At 44.0% G+C, this 24,423-nt stretch overlaps 1 protein-coding gene across 3 annotated transcripts in view; it reads right to left on the bottom strand.

Moving 5' to 3' along the window:
- LOC115081473 (phosphatidylinositol phosphatase PTPRQ-like) overlaps positions 1-19,829 on the bottom strand; it is a 37,659-nt gene extending 17,830 nt beyond the window's left edge. The window contains exons 1-3 of one of the 3 annotated variants that reach the window (XM_029585949.1): positions 2,997-3,138; positions 2,510-2,671; positions 1,003-1,281 (exon numbers count right to left, since the gene is read on the bottom strand). In XM_029585949.1, the coding sequence (XP_029441809.1) occupies positions 1,003-1,018 (16 nt within the window). In that variant the 5' untranslated portion in view covers positions 1,019-1,281; positions 2,510-2,671; positions 2,997-3,138. Of the gene's footprint in view, positions 1-1,002; positions 1,282-2,509; positions 2,672-2,996; positions 3,166-19,687 lie in introns of those variants that run through there. The other 2 variants (XM_029585947.1, XM_029585948.1) reach the window with 2 other exon arrangements.
- Between the last annotated feature and the right edge of the window lie 4,594 nt (positions 19,830-24,423).

The following is a 24,423-nucleotide window of genomic DNA, read 5'->3' as shown; positions in this document are numbered from 1 at the left end:
ATCATAACTGCAATATGCAGCTTGCAAGATTTCACCATCTGCATAGTCCAAACAAAGTAAAGATGAAAAAACTGCCCGTAACCTGTTATTTTGATCATTACTTTAAGTAGTGTGAGTGTGTGTGTGTGTGTGTGTATTTAATAGTCATGTTTAAACATTACAAATGAAGATATGTGAACAATTCAAGGTCAAATTCAAAACAGGTGAATTTCAATCGGGTTCAAGTGTGTGAGAATTTTGAGATTTTCTATTGATCTATAGGGGAAATCTGTTTCTACCTGCAAATCTGGGGACAATTCTAAAGAAATTTGATATATAATTGGAAAAAGTCGCTTTGAAAAAGCCAAAGTGGATCCACAATGCAACCAAATCTACTTTACATTTTTCAAAAATCCAAAGCAAATTTTTCATATTCATTCTTGATTTTTTCAAGAAGGATCACAGAATCAATTTGACATGACTTCAAAGTTTTTTTTTTGGCCAGCAACCCTTTTGGAATAAGGTCACACAGCTTTAATCACCAACATCCTCAGAAATCAGAGGGGCATGTTGTGTACAACTGCTCTTTTTCAAAAATGAGGCAACTTAAAGCCTTTGAAGATATCATCAGTGTGCAGCTAGATGCTGCACACACCAATCTTTCTAAAAATAGCTGTAAATTTTAATTAAACAAAAATCTGGCACAAGATAGCTAAAAGATTCTGTGGAGTTCAACGGGATCAGAGTGGATCAAAATTCGGAGCAACAATGTAATATTATAATAGCATCTTAAACAATGCAGAAGTTTTTGTACTTGCTTATCCCATATCGGAAATCTCCATAACTAATACTGTGAGTGATAGACAAAGCATTTGTCTTGTCCAGCATAACTGACCTCTGATTCCGAGTAAGCTTTAAGTCCCTAGTTGGAGTAAAACAGAACAATTCTCTGAACAGAAAACATGAGAGGACTTGAAAAACAGAGCGACATATAAATAGCCTAAGAAGTCACGTGCTACTTACTGGATTCATCGGTCATGAGAGCAACGTTCTTTCCAGGCCCTTTCCCTTTGACTGTGTAGGGAAACACACTTATCCGATAAACACTAAAAGGTCTAAGGTCAGTCAGATTAAAAGAAGTGAAAGATATTCCAGGAGAAATGCTGAAAGAAGAATTTGCACCAAGGCTAAGCTCATATTTAGAAATATGGCCATGTGGTTTCAGAGGAGGAAGTCAGGAAAGAAGGATTTTCTTAGATGTTCTGGACAGGACAGTCAGATTTTGAATGGAATCTTCTGGAACTACAACAGGAAGAACACAACCAATGAAAATTGATTTCTCTCTTTCTTGCTAGCTTCTGCATACATTTGAATTTCCTGGACCCTAGCAATCTATGACAACAAGGACTCTGTAATAAAGTATTTTTTTTTCATTTTGATTTATATTTCACCTTTCAGACACTTCAAAGCAGATTACATTTAGGTACTGTAGGTATTTGCCTACTATTTTACTTTCAACAGTACAGGAAAGAGGTGATATCAACCAAACAACTGAAAAAAATGCATTTGTCTGAAAATGTAGGGCTTGTGGGTCCCTGAAAAATAATGATTATAAAGACACTCTTCCCCTTACAGAAACTATGAATGTGCAGTCAAAAAAAGTTTTGCGTTGTTTTGTTATTGCTTTGGATGGGTTTGGGGATTTTTGTTCTGAAAAAAAATTTTTTTTTCCATTTGTTTTTGGAAGTTATGCACATAAATGCCATTTGCATGCATAAAAACAGACTTTATATGCATAAGGTTTGTTTACATGCATAAAATGAGATTTTATACATGTAAATAAATGTGCACAAACCTCCAAAAACAAACTGAACAAATGCATATCCCACTCATACCCCAGTTCCCTCCTAGTCCACTCCTTAATTGTAGTGGACTGGGAGGGAACTGGGGTAGGCCCGAATGAACCAGAAAGGAAGCACCCTATTGCGGTGTCCAATAGAGATAATTTAAACAAATTAGCAATGTTAAAAAGAGAAACACTGTAAACATATTAATATAGAGAGAACAATGAAGACTTATTTTCTTTTTATTGAGTTTAACACAACGTCACCAACTACCTGGCAGCATATTGTGTTATAATTTTTAGTGTACCAAGTCACTGCGGTAAGGTAGACTGGAATCGTTTCCTTCCCCCATGAAATAGTATTATTTTATGGTGGAAAACAAGACAAAAATGTCCTGTGAGACAAGGGGAAGACTGACCAACAAGCTTTGCAATCATCTCCTTCTCCTATGTCGCATTCATAGATTGCTGGCATTATGAGCAATAGGCAATACTTCCTTGTTGGACTTCAATGGAAAAATTGTCCGCAGTTTCATTCCTCAATTTTTCCTGCCTTATCAAGTGTCATTTAAACATTTTAAAAAGGGTGGTCTTAACGTTTCCTCAACCAAGGTTATCTATATAACTTGGAAAACAGGGAAAGGGATTGGAGAAGAGACTGAGCTTTAATCATACCAACAACCTTACCACTGGCGGATCTTATCAACTATCCCTGGGTCTCACTGATTTCAAATGCCACTGTGGCATTCCTCATTACACATCGTAAGAGATGAGGAGACGGCAATCCTGCTTGTTGAATTAGCTCATCCACAACATTCTGCTTACTTCAGAGATCTGTTATCACAATGTCTAAAATAAACAGAATGTTACGTTCAACACAACTTAATGCAATTCTTAAACTCCATTACTGATATGCTTTGTTTTATTTTCCTTTTCAATTTCCCATGAAAGGTTTAGCATAATAATAATATATCCCGGGGATTGTTATTTCTTGGTGTTAATGGCCTAGGCTATGAGTCTTTGGCTTTGCCATAGACCCTCATTCCCTTCCCCCCCCGAAGACTACTACTTACAGACGGTTGTTACTGTTTCTTTGGAATCCTGTCCTTGTCAACAGTTAAAAGATTTTTTAGGTTCATGTTTTTAATAGAAAAGCGAGGATTCTTATACTTACCATCTTGTTCAGTATACACATCTATTACATCACTAGTTTGGTTTCCATCTCCAAGAGCAGTACTTGCTGTTACCCAGAGTGTATAGTAACTGAATTTAGCTAGGTCATCTAACATTGCAGAGAACGTGGTATTGTCAAAATTACTGTCAATAACATCAATGGAAAAATTCTGGGGAAAAAAAAGTAGATCTTTAGTTTTAGAATGTTTATGGCAGTATGGCTCATCGAAAAGGGGAGCTATTATGGAGGTTGATACCTTTTACTGGACCAACAGAAAGAACCTAACCACAGATGTAATGGTATAGTTAGGGGCAAATTTCAGAGGGATTCTCTGTGGATAAAATGGGGGTTTATCCATGGAGAATGAAAATTCTCCCCTCCCACCACCTCTGTGGGGAAAAGCAAATGTGGGGGGAAAAAGGGTGGTGCTGGTGCAGGCCCCCAAAAGCACATGAGGCATTTCATCTTGAAATGCTTGCGTGTTCTTCACCTGCACAATACATGGAGCAAATATTCTCTGCAGCACCAATTCCAATGGGATATTCCTAAGGATGCTCCATGGGGAGTTACCCTTTCAAAACTGGCTTGCAAGTGCCTGAGAGTCTGCAGGCACCACGGGGAGGTTAAAAAAATTGTCCTTCCCGCTTTTAGGGGTTTTCAGGTTCCTTCTTATTGCATCTGTGGTGACTCTAGTTCTTACCATGTCTGGTACAGTAAGATACAGTCTGTGACATAATTACATCTAAAGTCCTATCTACTGTAAAAGTATTATCAGTATTTTTGGACTCTCGACTTCTCTGCATTATGGTTCTAAAACCTAGGTTTAGTTCAAGAAGAAAAACCTGGGGTATTTAGACCACTACCTTTAAACTTTAATGCCAGCTAAGACAGGTGATTGCCATCTTTCCCTAGAATGATATGGGCTGACAGGAGGGCAGAGAGAACAAGTGTGTGATATATAGTACAAATATTGATTGATTTACTTTCCTTCCTAGTGTCTGTTCTAAAGCTCTCTCAAGCCTGCTCATATGGTCAGAAAGGATGGGCTCTGTTTAAGGACCTGTCTGAGATAAGATGGCTCTATCCAATTTACTTCTAGTGGTGAGATTTGCTTCTAGGCAGTGGTAGACATCATTCTGAAGACTGTGAACAGAGAGAGGAACTTCTCAGTTAAAAACTGTGAAACACCTTCTCTAAAATAAACTACATTATTCTTTATTGTCCAGCATGATGCTGAAAACACTATAATGTACTCTATTATCAATTACAAGCAAAAAACATACACTTTAGACCAGAAAAACGTCAAGCCTAAAACAGCCTAGCTGAAAATGGTAACAAATATTGTTCTATGTTACCTCTATTGCCTGCATTATTCTAGGAAATCTGATGGTCATCTGTGTTTTAGTGCAGATGTTATGGGCTAAATTTCCATAAGCTGAAACTTTAGCTCTAAAAGAAAAAGTTAATTTACCAAATGATTTTATTGTACATGGAGGAAGTGGGATTTCCCAAAGAGGTTTGTTGATTTCTACTTCTCCAATAAATATTGTCATTATCAAGAACATTAGAGCTTCTACGATGCTGCAGATTTATTGTGTGATAGTCCATTTTTAACTATTTATTTCCATATATAAGCCAGTGGCTTGTAGAAGTATTTATTAATATAAATTCTTTCTTTGTATCAAGGACAATAGGTAGTTTGAAGTAGTTCCTTGAAATCTATCTTTTGTTTGTTACAAAGGAATGCAAAAGCCAAATATTCCTTTTGCACAATGATAATGCCTTCAAAGGCTTCAGGTTGCCAACAGAAAGGCCAGGGTCTACTTTGGCTGGAAACCAGTGCTATATTATTTTCTAAACTGATCCTCTTCAACTCCAGACCTACAGCACCCTTTTCCCCAGACATCCGAACATCCCCCTCCAGCACACAACACTCCTGATCTACAATAACTTCAACATTGACAACCCCCTACTTCTATTAGTTTCTCAACTACATCCCTAGACAACTTTACTCCTCCCACAGCAATATCGACACAGCCCTTGCTCCAAGACCCTTATCTACCCCCCTCTTTCCTCCCAGTAACTGCAACTGCCCACCATAAGAAACCTCAATCTCCTCCCTCCTATCCCCCCTTCCGGATCTTACCAAAGAAACCAACTTGAACAGCTCACAGCCCCCTACACATCCATGGATTGTTCTCTTCGGAGTCCTCAATCTTTTATAACCCCTGGCGCATCCATTGGCACAGCCCCCTCTGAGCATACCCCCTCCCCACGCACACTCCCCACCCTCACCCGACCCCCACAGCAACTAACCACCCTCCACCACCAATACCCAACCAATCATGACAGCATACCCCATCCCCATCCTCAAACACTTTACCCACCAACACATAACACACCACATCTCCAATCCTACTGCACACCGCATATCCCTGATACCTATCATGATCTCCCCACTTACTCAATTCCTTGGCCTCACCGCTCTTTCCATTGTACTATTCACCTCCCAATCTTTAGGGAAAAAAGCTCCCATCCTCAATGACCTCCTTTTAGACTGCAAACCTGATATCTGTGCTGTCATGGAAACCTGGCTTAAACACTCAGACACAGTTCTCCTAAACCAGCTCCCCACACAATCATATGACTTCTTCTCTATTCCAAGGCCCAAAAGAAGAGGTGGAGGTCTCCTACTTGTGGTCAAAAAAGACCTTAAACTAAGACCCCTAAACACCAACACCCCACCCAGATTCAAAATTGGCCTCTTTACGTCACATGACCTACAAATTTGCTTAGTCTACGCCCCCCCCCCCCTCCCCCGGTCTACTTGAACACAATCCCTCACCGCTCATCAAATTTATAACAGACAACCTGAACACAGACATCCCAGCCATCATACTGGGAGATTTCAACCTCCATGTGGACACCATTCCCCTCTCCTCTTCCTGCGAATCCCTGCTAAACTCCTTTAACATCTTACGCTTTGAACAACTCATCACTTCTCCCACATCCAAAGCAGGACATTCGCTCGACTTAATCTGCAAGCCAGGATCCAGGGCTTGGATTGAGCTGTTTCCTGCACCCAGCCCTCCATTGGACCCTCTCCTCCTCCTCCACCTTGTGGCTGTTGACCCCTCCCCCAGCTGGAAGACTGCCCTGCTTCTAACGAATGTGCTTTTAAATCTCCGTACAGGTACTTGCCTTTCTTTTCTCTGCTCTGCAAGCCAGGATCCAGGGCTTGGATTGAGCTGTTTCCTGCACCCAGCCCTCCATTGGACCCTCTCCTCCTCCTCCACCTCGTGGCTGTTGACCCCTCCCCCAGCTGGAAGACTGCCCTGCTTCTAACGAATGTGCTTTTAAATCTCCGTACAGGTACTTGCCTTTCTTTTCTCTGCTCTGCAAGCCAGGATCCAGGGCTTGGATTGAGCTGTTTCCTGCACCCAGCCCTCCATTGGACCCTCTCCTCCTCCTCCACCTCGTGGCTGTTGACCCCTCCCCCAGCTGGAAGACTGCCCTGCTTCTAACGAATGTGCTTTTAAATCTCCGTACAGGTACTTGCCTTTCTTTTCTCTGCTCTGCAAGCCAGGATCCAGGGCTTGGATTGAGCTGTTTCCTGCACCCAGCCCTCCATTGGACCCTCTCCTCCTCCTCCACCTCGTGGCTGTTGACCCCTCCCCCAGCTGGAAGACTGCCCTGCTTCTAACGACTCCGCTTTTAAATCTCTGTGCTGGATGCTAAGACCCATATTGATGACATCACTTTTGAGCGACACAAAAAAGAGTCATCTATAAAAATCTAACCTGGTCAAGCGTCACGCGCCTAGCGTCACGCGCCGAAGGAGCGCGACAAAGGGGCCTGCCCCTTTGAGCGCCCCTTCGTGCAGCCCCTGAGAGCCCCTGAATCCTCGTCCACTAACTGAAGCCGGCTGAACACCTGCTAAAATCCACCAAGATTTCCAAACATATCAGAACCAGGTCCGTCTACACATTCAAGGTCAGCCATCTAACGCTCAAACGCTCTCCCTCTCAAACAACAATTCAGGACGACATATACAGAGGCAAACAGCAGTACCGGTGAAACACACTGACAACTCTGCAGGACTCCAGCAGCCTCTGAACAACGCTAAACAAAGACAATCAAACTTCACAAACGACTACACACTCCAACAACCACCCAGGAACCCAGCACTCACCCAGCATCCACGCCAGGACTCCAGCATCCACCCAGCAGCCACGCCAGGACTCCAGCATCCACCCAGCAACGCCACTCCACTCAACAACTCCACTCAAACAAACACAGCATCTTCTATAACAACACCCACAATTAAAATGGACCTAGCCTCTAAAATGCATCCAACATTTGCAATCCCAATCACACCTCACTATTTCTCACAGAAAAGAAATCCAACCAGACAAGCAAACCTTCGCAACCTTAAAACACTCACACCAATCCTAATAGCTCCGATAACCCAACTACTAGGCCTCTCCCTATTCACCCTATCGCTATTCAATGCGCAATCTATAACCAAAAAATCACTAATCCTCAACGACTACCTCACTGACGATAAACCAGATATTTGCGCAATAACTGAAACATGGTTGAAACCCTCAGATACTGCAATATTAAACCAACTACCGACGCTAACCTACGACATCTTCTCCCTGCCTAGACTGAAAAAGAGGGGAGGAGGAATCCTACTTGCAACTAAAAAAGACCTCAAATTCTCACAACATCCGATCCACTCCGATACCAAACTTGAAATTGGATTCTTCACATCACACCAACTTCAAATACTTCTCATCTATGCCCCCCCAGGACTCTTAGAAGCCGACGTCTCACCCATCATCGAAATAACCACAACCTTCCTAAACCTGGACGCCCCAGCAATAATACTAGGAGATTTCAATCTCCACATGGATAACTCAGCTCTCTCAACTAGCTGCCAAACTCTCCTTCTAGCATTCTCAGCGATGGGCTTTACCCAAATAGTCAATAACCCGACACATAAAGCAGGACATACGTTGGACCTGATCTTTATCAACAAAGGCATAAAATCGTCTTCCCCACCAAAAAATACGAAGATACCCTGGTCGGATCACTCCCTGATTTCTACCTCATTCGCATTGGAAAAATCTACTGCTCCTCATCCACCTACTCCCTCCTTTAATTACAGGAAACCTTGTCACCCCGACGACCTCACCAATCAGCTGACTAAACACCTTCCCGCTATTGTTCTCACCGATCCCAATACGGCCTTACGATCATGGAACTCCATCACAGAATCCATAGCCAATAAGCTCTGCCCTCTAACAACAAAAAAATCCCACCCAGACGCCTCCAAAAAACAACCATGGTTCACCGACGATCTTAGAAGGCTAAAACAAAAATTAAGACAAATGGAATCCAACTGGCGGAAAAGTCCTACTGCTAGCACACTCTCAGCCTACAAACGCTCGCTACAACAATACAAGGCCAGCACCTCCAAATCAAAAAGAGACTTTTTTGCCTCCAAAATCCACAACTTAGTCTTTGATGCAAAAGCTCTATTCTCCTATGTTTCCTCCCTAACCCAAGTACCCTCACCAGAATGCCCTAGTAACCAAGCTCAAGCTAAAGCAGATGAACTCGCCATCTTCTTTCAAAACAAAATCACAAATCTTCTTACTCAACTTCCCTCCAATATCATCCCTCTAACTCCAGCCCTAATGCCTCACATCAAAAACATTCATCTTGAAATGTTTGAACCCACTTCGTCTTCCGAAATCCAAACCATCCTTAAAAGAATGAAACCATCTTCGCACCCAGCGGACCATATTCCCTCAAAACTTCTCCTCTCAATACCAGACACCATATCCAAAACATTAGCAGACATCATCAACTGCTCGCTATCCCAAGGTTCCTTCCCAGAAGACCTCAAACAAGCCTCACTCAAACCTCTTTTAAAAAAACCCAACCTGGACCTAAAAGACCCCAACAACTACCGTCCAATAGCTAATCTCCCTATCATAGCTAAGATTATGGAAAGGCTTGTGAACGCCCAACTATCGGACTTCATCGAAGACAACAAAATTCTATCCGCCTCACAGCATGGATTCCGCAAAAATAGGGGCACAGAATCCCTACTTACCTCCCTAACAGACCTACTCATCTTAGGTACAGACAAAGGTCAATCCTTTCTATTGATCCTTTTGGACCTCTCAGCAGCTTTCGATACCGTAAATCACGCTATCCTCATCAAACTGCTAGCTGCGATAGGAATCTCTGGTTTAGCGCTCTCCTGGTTCAAATCGTTCCTAACCAACAGAGGCTACAAGGTAAAAATCCAGAATAAAGAATCATCACGCCACGACTCGACCATCGGAGTCCCACAAGGTTCCTCTTTATCCCCTACACTCTTTAATATTTACCTCCTACCACTATGTCAACTCCTCATCAACCTCAAGTTAATACACTTTCTCTATGCAGATGACATCCAGATCCTGATCCCCATCAAAGAATCATACTCAAAAACCCTTGAATACTGGGAATCCTGTCACCTAGAAATCAAAAACCTCCTCAACAGCCTCAATCTGGTACTAAACTCCGCCAAAACTGAAGTATTACTCATAACTCCTGATAACAATCTCACAACCTCTCTGCCAAACAACCTACAAACCACTCATGTAAGAGATCTAGGTGTGCTAATCGACAATAAACTAAACTTCAAAGCCCACATCAATAAAACCACCAAAGACTGTTTCTATAAACTGCAAGTTTTAAAAAGGATAAGACCACTCTTCCATGCCAAAGACTTCAGAACCATCCTCCAAGCCCTCATTTTCTCAAAATTGGACTACTGCTGCTCCACTTTACTTGGCCTCCCCTCCTCATACACAAAACCGCTCCAAATGGTCCAAAACGCAGCAGCCCGTCTACTGACAAACACTAAGAAAAGAGACCATATCTCCCCAGTGCTACAAGACCTCCACTGGTTACCAATTCATTTCAGAGTCATTTATAAATCCATCACCTTGATATACAAAATCATTCACCAACATACCACAATCGATCTACAAATTCCTCCCCGCTTCCACAAATCCACAAGACCGACCAGGGAAGCCTACAGAGGATGCCTCATTGTTCCACCCACGAAAACCACTAATCACAGCACCTTAAGAGACCGAGCCCTTTCCACCGCAGGCCCACAGTTATGGAACTCCATCCCTCCAGAACTCAGAAACGAACCATGTCTCCTAACCTTTAGGAAAAGACTCAAGACATGGCTTTTCAGGCAAGCCTTCTCGAACTCTACCTAATATGCACCATAAACAAACTCTCTACTCAGAGACTGTACATATGAGACACCATATTTATATTGAACTTTTGTACATAATTATTCTCCTCTATCTCTTTCTATTTCTTACATTCCCAGTTCATTAGCCCTTGTTAATTGTAACTGCTTCTCTTCATCACGTTATTTATGTTTTTTGGTTGTATTATCCGCACCCCTGTTTTCTGTAAACCGACATGATGTGAACGAGTTCATGAATGCCGGTATAAAAAAACCTTAAATAAATAAATAAATAAAATAAATAGTTAGAATTGGAAACATGGAATCCACACTCATCCAACTTATTCAAGGCATCCCCCAAGGATCCTCTCTCTCATCCACCCTCTTCAATATATACCTCCTGCCCCTCTGCCAACTCCTTTCAGATCTTGACCTCACTCATTTCATTTACGTGGATGATGTTCAAATCCTCATACCCATCCAAGAATCCCTATCCAAGTCTCTCAAGACCTGGGAAAACTGCCTTAACGCTATAAACCGCCTCTCACCAACCTCCACCTTGCTCTTAACACATCAAAAACTGAGCTCATCATCAACTCAGCACACAATCTAGTGCCCTCCCCTGATAGTAACCCCTTTCCCCCCCTCAACTTCCTTCCAGCAAAATGTACGTGAGCTTGGTGTCACCATTGACAACCAACTGAACCTAAAAAAATTCATCGACGCAACCATAAAAGAGTGCTATATCAAACTCCTTGTCCACAAAAAACCGAAACCACTCCTCCATCTCAATGATTTCTGCACAGTCCTTCAGGCCACAATTTTTTCAAAAATTGACTACTGTAATTCACTACTACTAGGCCTCCCTACCTCAACCATGAAACCACTCCAAATGCTGCAAAACGCCGCTGCCAGAATTCTAACAGACCGCAAAACAGACCATATTACCCCTGTCCTCAAGGAACTCCACTGGCATCCAATATCTTTCCGAATCCTCTAAAAGAATCTCTCAATTATACAAAAAACCCTACACAACTGTAATATACACTGGCTGGACAATACCCTCCGCCTCCACACCTCCAACCGCCCCACTAGAACAGCATACAAAGGAAACCTACACACTCCCTCTCCCAAGACCACCCACCTTAGCTCCACAAAAGATCGAGCCCTATCGATTGCAGGACCCACCCTTTGGAACACCATGCCTCCTGACCTTCATCTAGAGCCATGCACCCAGAAATTAAAAAAAAAAACTAAAGACCTGTCTCTTTAAACAGGCATTCCCAGAATAGTGCTCCACCCCCCACCTCACCCTATAACAACTCCCCTCAGCCACTTAATTTCCCTTCCCCAGGTCTTACCCTCATCTTTTATCACCCCCTGCCCCGTTTCCCCCCTTATCTTGAAATCCACCTCAGGTATTAAAAACCTCCATAATCCCCCCCTGAACAGAGTCTATAACCCCACCCCTCGCTAATTTAACCCCCTCCACCCCTCCTCCAACCCCTTGAATCCTAAATTAACGTACTTAGACTATGGGGGTCATTTTCCTGAAGGATCGCACGCGAAAAGTCCCTTATTGCGTTTGATACCAAGATGGGGGCGGAGTTGGCCCCAGAAGAGGAGGAGTCAGGGCGTCACCGGGGCCGACTCCGCGAAGATGCCGCGGACGACGAAAAGGTAAGGCCCTTTTCGCGTCCTAGTTCGCGCCCAATAGCTACACCTTCTATGGTGGTGCTATTGGGTGTGAAACCGGCAGCGATCGCACCGTGGCAGTGCGATCGCTGCCGGCTAGCGCAGGATCGACCCCCCGTTTCGGCCCCCCCGCCCCTCATTTCCTAAAGTATCGCAGGCCTGCGATACTTTAGAAAATGAGGCCATATGTCTCTTACAATACATTTTCAATTGCCTTAGGTTGATCTCCCCAATCATCCCGCATAGCATCTTCTGTATCAAAATCGTATTATTGCATTATTGAATACATATTGTACTGTATGTTTTATTGTATTATTGTATGTATATCCTCTATTCTTACCTAGTTGTATATGTATATCCTCTATTGTATATCTATATCCTCTATAATTATCAAGTATGTATATACACTATTCTATTCAAGTTCTGGTGACATCCCCCTCCAAGTTACTATGCACCCTGTTCCATGTACTGCGTTTAAGTCCCTTGTAAACCAATATGATGTTCCTACGAATACCGGCCTATAAAAGCTTTTAAATAAATAAATAAATAAACAAACAAACAAACAAACTACACTGACATCAAGTAGACATTACTGGAAAGGGTTGTTAGAATTTATTATAATTTACTTGTCTAAGACAAACCTTGGGACACATATTTGAACTGACAAATGATATATCTTTATATCACAGCTAGAGTAGGTGATTTTGCCAGGAGTCAATGAGGGGCAAGGGATTGAAGACTAATGAGCCTTTTTATTTAAATATAACAGATATGGCTGTTTTTGTTTAAGGATAGATGTGAAGGTGAGATACAGGATAGTAGACATGAAGTGAGATTCTAATTGTAGCCTTGGGCTGGCTGCTTATATCAAAGGAAAAGCAGTTTTCTGGTGGTTGTAAGTTTCCTTGTAGTTATAAGCTTAAAAAAATGATTTGTCCGGTAGTACTCAGATAAACAGATGTCATTTTGTATAGAGCGAAAGGAAGGTAATTTTGATATTCTCTGATTTTGTTTTATTTCAAGCTAGATGAACAATATTAAGACTAGTACCTGCACTCTGAGGAGTGAATTTTCAAAGGACTTCCACACAGAAAATCAGCATATATGTATGTAAGCACTTGATTACATGCTATTATATAAATATGAAAAGTATGCATGTATTTTCAGCTTCGTGAACACATTTACCTATACAAAAAAGGAGCTGTCTAGGGGAAATCCTAGGTGGGACTAAGAGATATGTACATAAGTTGTAATTTTATAAGAGATTTATATGAATGCATTTAGGCAACTTATTTGCTTAATTTTACACCTTCCAATTGTCTAGCACAACTGATATCACACTCATCTCTTGTCTGCTATTGCTTGGGTAGAAAGTCTGGGTGAATTGGGAGGATATCAGGGTGAAGAATTAGAAAGTTCTTGATGACCTGGAGAAGGTACTGGCAAACTGATGATTTCAGTTATGATTTCAGTTATGCACGTATGTTTTAAAATATACCAACTTGCCTCTACCCTTCCTAGGCTTAGGGATAACCTGCTTGGAGCGGCAGTTGATACTACCCTTAAAAAATGAATAATAATTACAATTTTTTCTTTTAAAGAGAACTTGCTGGGCAGACTGGATGGACCATTTTGGTCTTTATCTGCTGTCATTCACTATGTTAACTTCCCCAAATAAATCAGGATTTTTCGTGAGCAAGTCCTATTTTGTTTTGCACATAAAATATGCAAGTGTATGTCTATAAAATTAGTAAGAAAAGTATGTGCTTACGCTGAATTGCAGATATTTGCATGTAACCAAACATATGCACTTATGTTGGGGGGTAGACATACACATATTTTATAATCTGTGCATACTCGATACACGCAGATAATAAAGTACTATAGTAGATCTCCACGCGGCCATACAATGTACATGTATATGGGCTGCATGGAGATGTTTGAAAGTTGTCCTCTCTTAATATTAGGCTAATTTAGTGCCAGGGCACTTTCAGGAGATTTGTTGTGGTTTTACTTAAAATAGAGAGGGAATATTATTTGTATGTGAAAGTTTGGAGTTCTCCATGAGGCAAGTTGCTTGTGGACCAGCTGAAGTATGGGAAAGAATTGCAGATCTCCCAAGCATCAGCAACTGCTTCATCAACCATCTGGACTGCAGAGAAGTTATTCTAAGTATTAATCACTCATGTAAGATTAGACTGACAACTTGTGCTAATATTCTGGTCAGAATTTTAAAAAATCATTTTTTAAAATTTGCTTGAAGTGAACAGCACCGAGATATAAAGCAGGAATTATTAACAGGGTGTAAGGGGGGCAGTCCACACCAGGTGACTGCCAGGAGGGAGTGCCATTGGGAGGTTTGAAATCAGGGGCAACCTGAAGAACAAAGGCCTGGAGAAGTCTCAGAAGATGTCATCCTGCTACAGTCCATCCTGCTACAGTCATCCTGCTACAGTCATCCTGCTACAGTCTTTCTTCGGGCCATGGAGGGATGGGCAGAGCCCATCCCTCCATGGCCCGAAGAAAGAAAAGGCCCAGTGGGGCTGCAGTGGAGCCCATCCCACTGTAGCCTGAAGAAAGAGGAGGCAGGACTGCGCTGCAACCCATTCTGCCACAGCCTGAAAAAAGAGGAGGCCCAGCAAAGCCATAGCGGAGCCCATTCCACCATGGCCTGAAGAAAGGGCCATGGTGGGACGGGGAGGTCATGAGAGTGTGGGACGGGGAGGTATTGAGAGTGTGTGCGTAAGTGTGACTGAGAGCCTGTGCGCATTGCTTGCTACTGCATCAAAGGCCTGTTTAAGGATGGACTCCATTCGTCTATCGTGTGCATCCTTTAAGGCTGCTCCTCCCTCCACTGGGATAGTTGTTCGCTTAGAGACAGCACAGACCAGCGCATCCACTTTAGGGAAACACAAACGCTCTCTCACTGCTGGATCCAATGGGTATAGAACTTCTAATGCTCGCTCCCTTTAAAACATGCTTCTGGGGCATCCCATTCCAGGTCAATTAACTCCAGGATGGCTTCCAGTACTGGAAAGTAGCAAGAGGCTTTCCGTAGGGAAATCAGAATGGGGTTCTTCTTTGGTTCTATTATAGAGTCCACCCTAGGAACTCCCAGCATCTTCAGGGTCTGGGAAACCAGGGCCGGCAATTTGTCTCATTGGAAAAACCATAACATGGTCTGATATGGTTCTAAACCAGGGGTATCTCCCCATCTTCCAAGGAATCTGTATTCTCCTCTTCATCTATGCCATCCTGGTCCCTGCCAGGGATACCCTTGATGAGATGAGGCATGCCTCGAGGTCTGCCGATAGGACTGGGAGAGGGATGGCTTACCGGCTGAGGTTTCGTCTGGACAGGGGCAAGTGAGGTAGCTGACTGTGCCTGTACAAAGGCTTGAAGGCCCTGGAAAAATTCCACCCAAGAGAAGGCATCCAGGTCCATGCCTAGCCCAGGAGATACTGGGGTAGGTGCCACTGAATTTCCCAGTCCCATGAATGACCCAGTCCCAGGGGTACTCAGATCCGGGGTACTTCCAGTTAAGGCTGTGGCTAACCTATCCTCTGAATGGGAGGAGCCGGGCTTAGCAAAGTCCAGGGAGGCCAGTTCTCCCTGGGCTTCATCACAGTGCTGACATAAGCAAAAATCCAGGTCAGACTGTGCTGTCCTAATATGATATGCAGCACAGAAAGAAAGGCGCTTATGTTTCTTGGCTGCCAGAGCTATTGGTGGCGGTAACTGTGTGTTCTGTCGGCTTTCGCTTAAAATTTTATGGGCACAGATTTCAGGTGCCTAGGTGGGACGCGAGCACACACACAGCCTGTGCACCCAGCTTTACCTGTATTTTGTGCTTAATGGGTTGTGCGCGTATCTATGCGCGTGAAGTTGTGCGCAGAGCCAACGCACTGCGCATACTGACATTCTACGGAGGACAATATGGCACACACAAAGATGTGTGCATGATGGTGGTGTGCCAACCAAGCCTAAAGCAAGGCCTAGCCCACTGGGGGGCCGCTCAACCCGCTCGGAAGCCCACTTCCACTTATCCCAATGGGATCGGGAACGACATCCATATAGCACACCGAGATAGGAGACCGGAGGAAGTCTTACTGACACCCCTCCAAATGTTTCTGAATCGAAAGGTAAATCATCTTCTCTCTCTTTTTACTTATCTGGGCTCAGTGCTTACCGGCTACAGTGGGAGAGGGCTTTGGCCAACATAGCCACACTTAGCTTCCGGCACCCGCTGCCTTTCAACTACTTAAACAGCAAAGTCCATGCCGGGAACCGGCTACCGGACAAAGGCACACTTCTGCGGGATCTCGGAAATTGCCTCAGGAATTCTCAACTGGGGGAGGGACCTTTAGGTATCACCGCAGGGAGCGGCGCTCAATTTTTTATCCAATTTAAATGCAGAATATCTCCTTCCAAAAGGTACAGCGATCCCCATAGGGAAAGGTATGTCCACCATCTGCTGGAGATGGAGAAATATTGAAGGGTTGAGGTCAATGCAGGGGTGTATCTAGGGTGATGTCAGTTTTGAAATCTGACTCCATCGCCATCTGCTGGCAGGGGAGCATAACCCATTGGTCCTGAATCCATCTGGCTATATGTTAGGAAATTGTAATTGTTTACTCATGGCTTTCTGTGGGCCAAACCCCCATCGAACGTACTTTACAATAGGGCTAATAACATGAGTTCCATGTACCTTTTTTGCAAGACATTATAGTACATGACATCTTCTGGTTGGCACCCCAGTAGTACATGCAAAAATAATATCCATGCTGTGATTTTTTTTTTACCTCAGTAGATTACGAATATCTTTTTATAATGCAAAATCTGTTATTAGAAGTGCAGTTTTGAATTGTGTGTGGTGAGGGCTGGGAAGGCAGGGGTGCAAGGCTGTATAGTATAGTTTGCCTAATACATCTAATACCCTTGCACCAACCTGGAGAAAGTGTGTACCATATACAGACCCTCACAATTCATCCATCTCCCCCTTCTCCAGGGTGCAAATGCTGGGGAAACATAGTAGACAAGTGATTAGGTTTCTGGGAGGGTGGAAGGATTGCCAGCTTCCTAGAAATATTATCACTGACACTCTATTTGCCACTTCTCTGGGAACAGTGACCCATGCTTTGCCCCTTCTGCAGCATTTCAATTCAATGCTGTGCTTGGGGGAGGGGGAGGGAGGGGAGAGCACCATCTCATCCCTCGCTTCAGGCAGCAGCCACCCCCGGCTGAAATATGTGATGGCTTGGGCCCGGAACATCTGGGGCGCCTTGCACATAATTCCCTCATAATTGACTGACTTTACAAAGATTTGATGGCTGTACCTTGTGGATGCACAGCTGTCAGAATGGTGGTGGTGGTGATGGTGGGGGGAGGGGGGCTATAGAGGCTATGGTCCTCCAAAACACATTTCAGCTGGCAAGCATTGCTGGCTGTGGATGGTGAATTTCCACGCTCCCTCCCACTCTCCCCAGAAGAGCAACAGTGGGGCAATCTACCCTCCCTGCACCCCACCTGTATCCCCTATCTCACCGGCTACTCTCACAAGGAGGACAGCAGCCTTGCAGCCCCCTCCCCTCCAGCGTGTGTTTCCCCCCCCCCCCCCCCCCCCCACCTTCCTCTCCCAGGGCCTGAATGCTCGGGCCCTGCCCCTGGCAGAAGAGGAGGGAGGATGCGCTAGAGTTGCTGCAAGGCTGCTGTCCTCCTCCTCCTCCTCCTGGTCTGAAGAGAGAAGCACCAGTGGGTGAGGGGATCCAGAAGGGGCAGGGATTGAGGGAACCAGGCATTGCTGGGGGGCGGGGGAAGGATGCCAAAGGAAATATCTACTCTGAGTGCTACATACACCGCTGAGAGAGCAGGATTAATGGTTTCTGATATAACATACATAAAGCTAATTTTCATAATTTTGTAATGCTAATAAATTATTCTGTGCCATAATGTCATGTGCTTCTGTTTCCCATTGAGTATAAGAATCTAAATGGGTTAACTAAATCTGCATGTACTGATTTTGTTTATGTTACTTGCAATAGTAATATAAAGGTGAACTTTCAAAAGTTGTGCATGTAAAAAATAGCACTTAGGTATGTAAAATAACATATATGCAAGCATGTGCTATTTTAGAAACCTCAACATACGTGCATACATCAGGGCCCGTGAGTAACTATGCGCATGTAAGCAAGGGGAAGGCCAGGGGAGATCCGAGGTGGGGCCAACATTTACATGAGAAAGTTGCTATTTTATAAGCAGTTTATGCATGTAAATTTGACAGTTTACTCACATATATTTACTCCTGATAAATATCTGGAGTAAGTGATTATAACCATCTTAAACGTGAAAAAATGCCTGGGTGGGGAGGTCTGGGGGAAACTGGGGGTCTTCAGGTCTCAATGACCCGCAGATGAAGTAGGCAGACTAATCGGAAAAACTGGTCATTTCATTGCTGTGCACATATTAAAAAATCTCCCAACTTACATGTGTAAAAGCTGACTTTTAAATACATCTAAAATATGTGTTAAATCTACTCGTGTATCCCTTTAAAATTTGAAGTAAAGACACATATGTATATCATTTGCACACACTTATCCGCCTAAATTTCAACTTATCCGGCGGCCGACAGTCAGCTTCTGTGACATAGTGAGGGCAAAGGCGATCTGCTGCCAGTACTCAAAATGGCGCCGATCGCCTTTGCCCTCACTATGTCACAGGGGCCGACCGTCGGTACCTGTGACATAGTGAGGGCAAAGGCGATCGGCGCCATTTTGAGTACTGGCATCGGACGGCCGGCGTGCAGGATGTCGCTCCCGGACCCCCGCTGGACTTTTGGCAAGTCTTGTGGGGGTCAGGAGGCCCCCCCAAGCTGGCCAAAAGTCCCTGGGGGTCCAACGGGGGTCCCGGAGCGACCTCCTGCACTCCAGCCGTCCGATGCCAGTACTCAAAATGGCGCCGATAGCCTTTGCCCATACTATGTCACAGGGGCTACCGGTGCCATTGGTCAGCCCCTGTCACATGGTAGGAGCACAAGATGGCGCCGATGGCCATGTGACAGGGGCTGACCAATGGCACCGGTAGCCCCTGTGACAAAGGCTATCGGCCCATGATGAAACCGGCACCGAGGCTGTGAGTGCAGGGGATGGTTCCAGGACCCCCCGCTGGACCACCAGGGAGTTTTGGTAAGTCTTGGGGGGGTTCTGGAGGGTGGGGGTTTTGTTTACATTTTTATTTAGGTGGCCGTATAATTCGGGGGAAGATTCGTGTATTCGTGGGGAATTGCGATACGTTTCGCTTCCCCACGAATACTACGAATAGTGCAATATACGTTGCGGATCGCCAATACGGCGAAAACGAATGCACACCCCTAGCCCATATGCACGCGTACATGAGCAGATGCGTGCAGCTTTTAACGTTATCCTCATTGTGTGTCTACTTCATTTTATATTGTTTTTACTTTCTCCTCCAGCCTCTCCTCCCCACCCCTGGGAAAGTCTTTCGTTTTGTGAGTATCCGACTCTTGCCCATTCTAAATCACACAGCTGAGAGGTGAAGGTATTTTTGTGGCCCCTCCCATAGTGAGGTTTCACCCACGGGCCTTAGTAAATCATGGGTCATTTTTTAATATTTCCTTACAATAACATGTGCTTGTTTGAAAGAAATAAATCTATTTGCTATGCATTAGTAGCAACAGAGAAACATGGAGATGAAGTAATTTGTACTGTACCTGCGTAAAAATTCCAGAACTATTCATATAATAAATTGAATAATACTGAATGATCCCATTGGGCTTGGAAGGTGGGCTCCAGAAAACCCTTATTTCTGTAGAACTGATGTTCAGATATAGGACATCTTTTGGTGGGTCACTTGGTACTGGGAAAGAAACACATTTATGTTTAAATCATTTTACTGTTCTTAATTAAAAATGTACATGTACAACCTCAATGGCAAAAAAATAGAAGATAATTCCACAAACAGACATCAATGCAAGCAACTGTCGAAAGGGAGCTAATAATCCTATGTTATCTAATGAAAATCTCTCACCAGCCTTCCACCAAGGGAAAAAAGAAGAAGTAAGCAGGCTATGTCGTTCATTGAGTAGAAAAGATATTTTGAAAGTTTGCAAACCCAATTAAATTACAATGAACTTGGTAAAACATTTCTTGGTAAGGAATTAATAATATATGGAGAACAGGTTCAGAGAAAACTGCTCTGAATTCTTGACACGGTTGACGGCCATTCCCACAAGCATTGTCCGATGTAACTGGATCTTCTGTAAGGTGATATCCAGAGGAAGCAGCTTGATACATTGAAAGGTAATGCACATTTGACCAATCAGGAAGAAAACATATTTGTAACAAGAGTCAGGATAAGTCAGGGGTTATTTTCATACAGGCTGCACTGCTGCTAAGTCCAGGGATGGTTTGTACTCTCGGACCTTGTAGCTCATTTTCAAAAGGAAATGTGGGTAAGTTTTTTCTTTGGAAATTGTCTACGACATCCATGGGCTAAAAATACCCACAGACTTTGTGCCTGTAATTTGTTCTGGCACAAATCTGATGGAAAAATAGCACATGTGGATTTGAAAATTAAATCCATGCTCACAACAGTGACAGGTGCAACTCGCCTCCTCCCTGAAGCCTATTTGCCCACGCCCTACTCCCCTGCATTTTACCCATCATACCTGTGAAAGAAAATTTACATCACACCAAAATTCAAAAGAAGGATCTTTACTGGATGGAGATGCTCGCAGCAAAGGTTAATAGCATTCAACAATTCAATGCTGAATTTTAATTTGCAAAGGCCCAGAAAGTATCTCGTTACGGCAATATTCCGCCATTGGGGACATTGGGCCTTTGAAGCCTTGCCTCGCAAGTTATCCTGCAATTGGCATTCTTGATTAACTAGGAAAATGTTCTCTGCAGTGCGACGATGTCCTGGCCCATAAAAGAGCGGGAGTCACTTATTATCATGCAACATAATTCTGGGTGATGAGCAGGCTGATCCCTGCCATCAAAGCCTAAGTGTGACAGGCAGCTTGCCTCCGTGCTAAACCACCCCTGCGGCGTAGCAGCAGGAATACCTGCCACTTGCTATTCTTTGGCTGACCAGCCTTAAACATAGCCCTTGTTGGGTGCCACTGTGCTGTTACTGGTGCTCTCCCAAAACCCACCATATCGAGACCCCTTGCACGCTGTCCACAGAGGGGCAAGATGGGTGGAAAATCTGCTGAAAGAAGAAGCTGGTGGGAGAACTGGTCCGCACTTAAATTGTGCTCATAGGCCCCCCCCCCCCCCACTGGGGATGGGTCAGCTTCTTTGTTTCCCTAACTTGCCTTCTCCCAGTCACTGGAAACGATTCCCCTCAATCCAGCTAAAAGTGCACAGGCAACAGAAGACGGAGCAGACTTTTAGGCAGGTAGAAAAGAGCAAATCTTCAGCCAGGCTAATTTACCTGGGTAACTGGCTTTGAAAATAGTCCTCATAAAGCTTAGTGTACCCCGAACAGATGCTTTTCTATTGCCCAACTTACCACAATTCAGAATAAAGGTTTTCTGAACAGATGTTCCCCGGTGGAGTAGGCCTGGGGTTCTCATCCTGATATTTGAGGATTGCCAGGCCAGTTGATTTTTCCAGGATAGCCACAATGAATAAGCATGAGATATTTCCATATGGTGGAAGCAGTGGTCATAAAATATATCTCGTGCACATTTATTATGGATGGACTGAAAAACAGAAAGACCAGACAGTCCGCGAGGACTGAGTCGAGAACCGGTGGGGTATATCGCTAAAATTCTTCCATATAAAATGCCGCTGGACTGTACAGTTAATGATAGAAATGCCTCGCAATACTATATATATACAATCACTAGGGATGTGCATTCGTTTTGAACGAATGCGCAATCCGCAATGTATAAGTCTCTATTCGTTGCATTTGTGGGTTCCCGAAACGTATGGCAAACCCACACGAATGCAACTTATCATTAACAAATAAAACCCTCACCCTCCTGACCCTCCCCCAAGACTTGCCAAAAGTCCCTTGTGGTCCAGTCAGGGTCCTGGAGCGATCTCCTACACTCGGGCCATCGGCTGCCGGTATTCAAAATGGTGCCGATAGCTTTTGCCCTTACTATATCACAGGGGCTACCGGTGCCATTGGTCGGCCTCTGTCACATGGTAGGAGCACAAGATGGCATTGGCCGTCCATTGCTCCTACCATGTGACAGGAGCTGGCCAATGGCACCGGTGGCCCCTGTGACATAGTAAGGGCAAAGGCTATTGGTGCCATTTTGAATACTGGCAGCCGACAGCACGAGTGCAGGAGATTGCTCCAGGACCCCCGCTGAACCACCAGGGACTTTTGGCAAGTCTTGGGGGGGGGGTCAGGAGGGGGGGGGGTTGTAGTTAATTAAATTTAAAGGGAAATGAATACCGAATTCAACTAATGAACGAATCGGGCCCCCCCAAGAAACGGATGCAACGGATTTGGGTCCCGACGAATACGAATACCGAATCAGACGAATCTGTCCCTTCTGCACATCCCTAACAGTCATTTCCTAATAGTACTGTTCATTGCATCAATGATCCACTGTGGGACTGCTCACTTCACAGGTACCCCATGCACTGAAATGTTATTTATTTATTTATTTGCTTTTATATACCGACATTCAATCGAGATATCACATCGGTTTACATATAACTGAGTGAATAGGGCAGGTTGTGCCTTATTTTACATTGTAACATGGTAACTTAGTTAGTGCTCATTGTGTTAATAACTATCATTATTACCGATCACCCCATGCATGATGAAATCCATTATAGAATCACCCACCACTCCTCACTTCAAACTGTCAATGTCACTGTGCTACCAACCTTGTTTAAGTACAAGTGAAGATTGAAAACAAAGGAAATGAAATGATACCAATAACTTACAAACTAAGGGGACGATACTAATATTAGGCTTTGACATGAGTAAACATGAACTTTCATGCACATATTAACAGCTAATGTTAATAAAATATCAATTAGGCATGTGTTCCCACAGACAGTAAAGTATGCACAGTAATGCAGAAGGTAATGCAAAAACTACCTGAGATGTAGTTAAACATTTGTTGTTCATGCACATACATTGCATTTTCCACATCTTAGCATGAGTACATTTTTGTTGGGCTAACAGGTAATGAGTTACTTTGCATACTTTTGCATCTTATTAGCCCATTGACACTAACACGAGCTAATCGACGCACATTAACAATAATGTTAATATGTATTAATTGCTCATTGAAAGGTAATGCAGGTATTTAGGGGTAATTTTGTAACTGCCTGCATTGTTGTAAAGTTTGCTATGCATAGATTTTACACAAACTTTCAAAAGAAATGCATGCACATACTTTCCCATTGAAAATTATTCCAAAAATTCTAGCCGTACACATTTCCACCTGTCCAGGTAGGGTTTTTTCAGGAAAAGTTAAGCACATACTTTTCAAAATGCAAAACTATGGAGTAGATTTTTAAGGAAGCGTGCGCGGGGTACATTTGTGCACACTACAAATGTACACCCGATTTTATAACGTGTACACCCGATTTTATAACATGCGCACGCTGCCGCACGCATGTTAAAAAATCCGGGGTTGGCGCGCACAAGGGGGTGCACACTTCTGCACCTTGCCCGCGTCGAGCCCGAGGGGAGTCCCGATGGCTTTCCCCATTCCCTCCGAGGCCGCTCCGAAATCGGAGCGGCCTCGGAGGGAACTTTTCTTCCACTCCCCCCCACATTCCCCTCCCTTCCCCTATCTAACCCACCCCCCAAGCTCTACCTAAATCCCCCCTCCCACCTTATTTCAAGAATTTAGGCAGGCGTATCCTGCGCGCGCCGGCCGGCTGCTGGCGCACCATCCCCCAGCACAGCTGCTGTGCCGGAGGCCTAGATCCCGCCCCGGACTGCCCCCGGGCCTGCGCCATGCCCCCGCCCCCTTTCCGCCCCTTTTTCAAAGCCCCGGGACATATGCGTATCCCGGGGCTTGCACGTGCCACCGAGCCTATTTTGTATAGGCTCGGCGCGCGCAGGAGGGTTTTTAAAGGGTTACGCGCATATATTACGAGCGTAACCCTTAGAAAATCTACCCCTATATGCGTAATTCCAAATCTCCTCCTTACGCTACAAGAAAGTCCATTCATACAGGACCTATGCACATGCTTTTACCCACATGGAGGGGAGGCAATTTTTAAAAAGCCCATTTCTACGGGTAAAACAATTTTACCTGAAAAAACGACTTTTAAAATTGCCTTAGCACTTGTATTAGTTTAACTCACTTTAGTACATTAGCCTTAAGCATGCTTGTATGAACTGAACATTGGGCTGGGTGTGCTAAAGGAATGTTTCCATTTTGTGTTTATGGGTAAAATTCTTTCTATATCTTACCCTTAAAGGTGGCTTTTCAAAACATTATGCACGTAAAAATTA

Source organism: Rhinatrema bivittatum, unplaced genomic scaffold, assembly GCF_901001135.1.
Source record: "Rhinatrema bivittatum unplaced genomic scaffold, aRhiBiv1.1, whole genome shotgun sequence".
Taxonomy (NCBI): Eukaryota; Metazoa; Chordata; class Amphibia; order Gymnophiona; family Rhinatrematidae; genus Rhinatrema; species Rhinatrema bivittatum.
This window is presented reverse-complemented; position numbering and strand designations above follow the sequence as displayed.